The sequence below is a fragment of the Austrofundulus limnaeus genome, unplaced genomic scaffold (assembly GCF_001266775.1).
Source record: "Austrofundulus limnaeus strain Quisiro unplaced genomic scaffold, Austrofundulus_limnaeus-1.0 Scaffold161, whole genome shotgun sequence".
NCBI lineage: Eukaryota > Metazoa > Chordata > Actinopteri > Cyprinodontiformes > Rivulidae > Austrofundulus > Austrofundulus limnaeus.
The window spans coordinates 251361-256836 of record NW_013952563.1 but is presented as its reverse complement, the minus strand read 5'-3'; the positions used below and the strand labels follow the sequence as shown (position 1 = coordinate 256836).

At 37.5% G+C, this 5476-nt stretch overlaps 1 protein-coding gene across 1 annotated transcript in view; it reads left to right on the top strand.

Moving 5' to 3' along the window:
- The window catches only part of rnf139 (ring finger protein 139), an 8545-nt gene extending 3618 nt beyond the window's left edge, over positions 1-4927 (top strand). The window contains exons 5-6 of the mRNA XM_014017093.1: positions 925-1176; positions 2351-4927. Coding sequence (XP_013872547.1) covers positions 925-1176; positions 2351-3106 — 1008 coding nt within the window. The 3' untranslated portion in view covers positions 3107-4927. The remainder of the gene's footprint in view (positions 1-924; positions 1177-2350) is intronic.
- The last annotated feature ends 549 nt before the right edge of the window (positions 4928-5476 follow it).

Below are 5476 nucleotides of genomic sequence, written 5' to 3'. Positions count from 1 at the left end.
AAATAATGCAATTAATACACTGTGTTAATAAATATTCCATCACATACATAAATGTCCCCATGAAAAGAAAAACAAAATTAACATATTATACATTTTTGGCATGTCTTTATATTATTTATTTATTTATTACATATTGTAATTTTATTTTGTGATACTTTTATTTTGTAAAGCTACTTTACACATTTCAGTGACTTTTATTTTGAACTCCCCTTTTATTTCATGCTGTTTTTACTATTTCAGGCTGTTTTAACATTTCATGTCGTTTTAATTTATGGTCCATTATGCAAATGAGGGGGCGGAGTTTTCTCTGTGGGTTCATACGTCAACCTCTTTGGACGTTTACCTGTACAAAGAGCCTCAAAAATCCGTAAATTTTGCAAAAAATCCATACAACTCGCAACCGCTGTGGACATGAAAGCGCCTGCTGTGAAGCAGGAGGAAAGGAGAGCGGAAAAAGTTATGTATTTGTAGCGACAGAACAGGTTGGAAGATGGCTGTTTGTTATTTATTGTTTTTTAAATCATCCTATAGGCTCTGACATGTTAGATAAATTTGAAAATGAGATTTTGAAAACATCCGTAAGACTTGAAAAAATCCGTGAGATTGCCCTATACGTCCGTATACCTGCAAATTGATGTAAAATCCTTATAACKTATATACAAGTTGACATATATGTTGGTTGGTATTCAGGAAATGATTTCACCTCGAGGGGGATACTCACCTGCCTGGCCTTTCTTCTTAATAAAATTTTCGTTTTTATAGATAAAACACTGACATATGTCCATAAATGAGTTGAATGACTGTCAGTCTGATCATAAAGGCTTTGCAGAGATACGCCACTGTGTTTCTGATATCCTGTCGCAGTTCTTACACTGCGCTATTTAAGGTGWTTGTTGACACAGGATCTGTCTCTTTGATCCCAAGGTCCGCCTGAGCCGAAACATGTGTCTTATGCTGACGGCCATCCTGCACTTTATTCACGGCATGACCGACCCTGTCCTGATGTCTCTCAGCGCTTCCCACGTCTCGTCCTTTCGACGCCATTTCCCCGTCCTGCTGGTGTCCGTGGCGCTCTTTGTGCTCCCCGTGGTGCTCGGCAATGCCCTGTGGCACCACTACGCCCTCAACACCTGGCTCTTTGCCGTCATCGCTTTCTGTGTGGAGCTGTGCCTCAAGGTGAGTCGGGGTTCCTGCAGATCCTTAAAAAGTCTTTTAAAAGTCATTGAATTCATCAATCCAAAAATAAGGCCTTAATTAGTCTTAAAAGGTCTTAAATCAATCTTTCAGAAGTCTTAAAAATGTTAACACATTGTAAATAGGATGATTGTAATTCATCTCAAATATTAAAATAATTGGTAACATTTATTTTTTAAATATTCACATGCAGACGTTACCCTTTGACATCACTTCCTGTTAATTCACATGCAAATATCTCAACAACTGTTCAACTGAGCAATGAGAAATTATTTTTGTAATATGTTAATAATGTTGTCTTTTCAAAAATGCGTTCACTTTTCTTACAAATTTAGAAATCACAGGCACTTTAAGGTTTCATCTACAGCAAATTGGGGGTTAAGACCCCACTGTGGGTCCTAAAACTCCAAATTTTGGGTCGTTAAACTGACTGCTAAGAATGTTTTTGCTATATTTAACAAAAAAGCAGTTAGATATGGATAAAAACAATTGGTTTATTATCAATATTTGACTACTTCAACCAAAAATACTTTGATTCATGAACTGCAGTTTTTTTTGTCATTTGTGTTTGTTATGAAATTGGTCTTAAATTATTATTTTTTTAAACGTATTTATTCATTTCACTTAAAAAACAAAGAAAACAAACTACATACAACAAAACAATGCAAATAAAAAAATGAAAGGCAGCAGAAGAAAAAAAATCTTATATCTGCTCCTATTTACAACAAAAAATAAACTATATTAATTTCAAACAATAACAAACCAAATAAAACAAAAATAAAAATTCAACTCCACAAACAGTAACGCATGCAAATAAAAATTAAACAGTTTCATATTTTAACAATTTCTTTGATCATTTTTAAAAGGACTTAATTGATCCAATGCTTTTATAATCATTTTCCAGATTATTCCGTAGTCGTWTACCTTTTACTGAAGTGCATCTGTCCTTCAAATTTGTTCGAATTTTTAGTTTAATAAACATTTGTAGTCCCTTCAAATTATAGCAACTTTCCCTCTTAACATAATTAGATTGGAATTTAATTTCACTTGGCATTAAAACGTCTTTAAAAGTCTTAAATTTAACTTGCTTTAAACTGTAGGAACACTGAGTGCCGGGAGTTGAGTTGTTTTTTTGTGTCTGGTGCTTTCTCCTCAGGTGGTGGTGTCCCTGACGGTCTACGGCCTCTTCATGGCCGATGGCTTCTCCAGCGTCCTGTGGGAGAAGCTGGACGACTACGTTTACTACGTGCGCTCSACGGGCAACATCATCGAGTTCCTGTTCGGCGTCATCTTGTTCGGCAACGGCACCTACACGATGATGTTCGAGTCGGGCAGCAAGATCCGGGCCTGCATGATGTGCCTGCACGCGTACTTCAACATCTACCTGCAGGCCAAGAACGGCTGGAAGACCTTCATCAACCGCCGCACRGCCGTCAAGAAGATCAACTCCTTGCCGGAGATCCACGGGGACCGGCTGCGGAACATCGAGGACGTGTGCGCCATCTGCTACCAGGACTTCGCCACGTCGGCCCGCCTCACGCCGTGCCACCATTACTTCCACGCGCTGTGCTTGAGGAAGTGGCTCTACATCCAGGACACGTGCCCCATGTGCCACCAGAGGGTCTACGTGGAGGACGAGGGCCAGGACAGGGCCGCCTTCTCCAACAACAACGGGGGCTACGCGGTGCCGCAGGCCGCCGCCGATGAGCCCGTGCCTGGCGAGGACCAACCGCCGGTCGCAGAGTTGCTGGCCAACGGAGCGGCGGCCGCGGTAGGCCTGGTGGGTCTGGACGAGCTGCCGGGGGACAACGACAGCATAGAGTACGACGAAGACGAGTGGGGGACTCAGAACGGCAGCACGCCAGTGGAAGAAGACTACATTAATGACGACACAGACTCCACGGAGGACTGACCAGAAAAGATCTATAGAAAAGAATATACAAATACCTTTATAATATTTAAGTTCAAAACAAACTTTAACACAACGTTAGCATCTTAATTTGTTCTTGGACAAAATGTCAGGGATGTTGTTTCTCTTTTTTTGTTTGTTTTCTTTTGAGTTTCACTCTAAAGGGCTTGTGGAAAGCGWAAAAGCTGCTCATTCTGTGTGTGTGTGTCGAGTGGACACGTGTGTGAACAGGCTGCGTGATGTAGACCAAARACTCATCTTTAAATTTCCTTCTGAATAGCAATTGAGCAGTTGCTATCGGCTACTGATGCACAGTTCATCTGATTGATTTTTCCAAGTTTAAAACAGGAAACGTTCAGACATCCTCCAGGTTTCGTCACTTTCTGTGTATAAAGAACACATACTGTGGATGTTTATTGTGTTTAAAATAGTCCTTAATCATAAAGGTCCTGTCAYTATAATGTTTTWGACGACTTWTGCTGACTTRTGAAATAATTTTTATATCTAAATTRCTAATAAAATTATATATTTGATCAGTTTGTTAGCRGTACGTGCCTAAAAGAAACTTMCAGTTGATGTTATTCAGTCTTCAACSTCTTTAAAAWTTTCACAAATTGTCTAAAACGTTAGTGTGACAGGGCCTTAAGGGASAATATTGYTAATTTCAATCCAGCTTTTTAGAATTCGTACAGGTTTTGAGTGCCCACCTCTTTCTTAAATCCGTAATCCCTTTTATAAACAAACCTTTTGCCATATTTGCCAAAAAAACGATTGGTCTACAAGGTTAGTTTAAGACTTAATAGTGAAGTTTACTGTGATTCTTCTAGCTTTATTTTAGGTTTTGTGCTCTCAAAACGTCTCAGATCAGGCCTCAGGCTCCAAATTGTAGCTCAATTATGTCTTGAGGTGAACTCAGTATTTTTTTATGGTAAAATAGTTGAGAGTGATTCCAGACTGAATGAATGCAGGAGAGGGAGAGACTGAAGTGTGTGATAAGAGTGTCTTTCTACTGTAATTTCTGATATACCTCTCATTACTCACTACTGGTCTGCTACAGGACCTCACTTAGGCTGTTGTACGTTTTCACACACAACAAGCACACCTTCTCCTTCAGAAACAATTTATGTCCACAGTGCTGTTTAACGAGACTATTTAATTAGGTTAAATGTTTGTTTCAGACCCAGAAAAGATTATTTATATAAGACTACTATAACAGAAGTGCAACACAAGTCACTTTAGAGCATTTCTATTTCAAATAAAATGTTAAAATGATTTCTCAGTGCAGTTAATGGGCTTTAAAATGTGCCAGCTGTTCTGTTTGAACAAAAATCACAAAGATGTCTGATTTTTTTTTTTTTTTTTTTTTGCAGAAAACTCTATTCTAATCACTGTTGCTGACAGATTTCTCATAGTGTCCAGCATGGTTTTAAGATCTTTCTGCAGGAGTTCAATTCTTTCAATCTTTTAAATAACAAAATATATCTATATTGTTTTTGGCCCTGAAAAGTACAATCAACAAGCAASCGTTTTTCTAAAGCTGCAGATTTATCAGCATATAATCTGTGATACTTGTTGCAATTTTGAGCTACGTACAGGATGTTGAACACTTCTGTTTTTCAAACATAAATGTCCTACTGATCTGAAGTTTGAAACTGCTGGTACAAAATTGTTCTCTGAAATGTATTTAGTTTTTTTTATTTTTCCTGTTTTTGACTAGAGCTCAGCCAGCTTTCAGTAGCTACGGATTCTCATTTTGAACTTCTAGCTATTAAAAAAAAAACAAAAATAAAGTTTTCCAGCATCATTCTGAATGTTGTGTTAGGACTTCCACAACCTGAATGTTTTCATTGTTTGACTACATGCTTTTTATTTTAATTTTGCTGGTTGCTGAAAACAAACYGCAGGGAATCTGAAAAAGTATTAGAGGATTCGGTTGAAAAGCTGTGCTTTTTGATACGCTTGAGCTATGAAGGATTCTGATTATTTTGTTCTGAAAAGTTTTTTAAAAAGGGTAAAAGTGTTTTTTGCCTTTTTGTTTTAAAAATAAGATTTATGTAAATAAAATCGACTTTGATATTGTATTTTGGTCTTTAATTGTAACATCACAAACACTTGACTTAAACACATTCTTAACGCTTTTTTTTTTTTAAAATATAATGAACTGATACGTTTCCATAGTGGTGTGGGCATAAATTTGACTTAGCTGACCGGTATATGGTGCTGTTTTACCAATTTACACAAACTTTTCACCCACCTTCCTTAGACTATTTTTATTTCAAATCATTACATATATTAAGTTAAATAGGGAGCATAGTTATTTGCCATTCCAGAGATTGGCAGAAGCCACGATTGTAATACATCCAAGTTTATTTA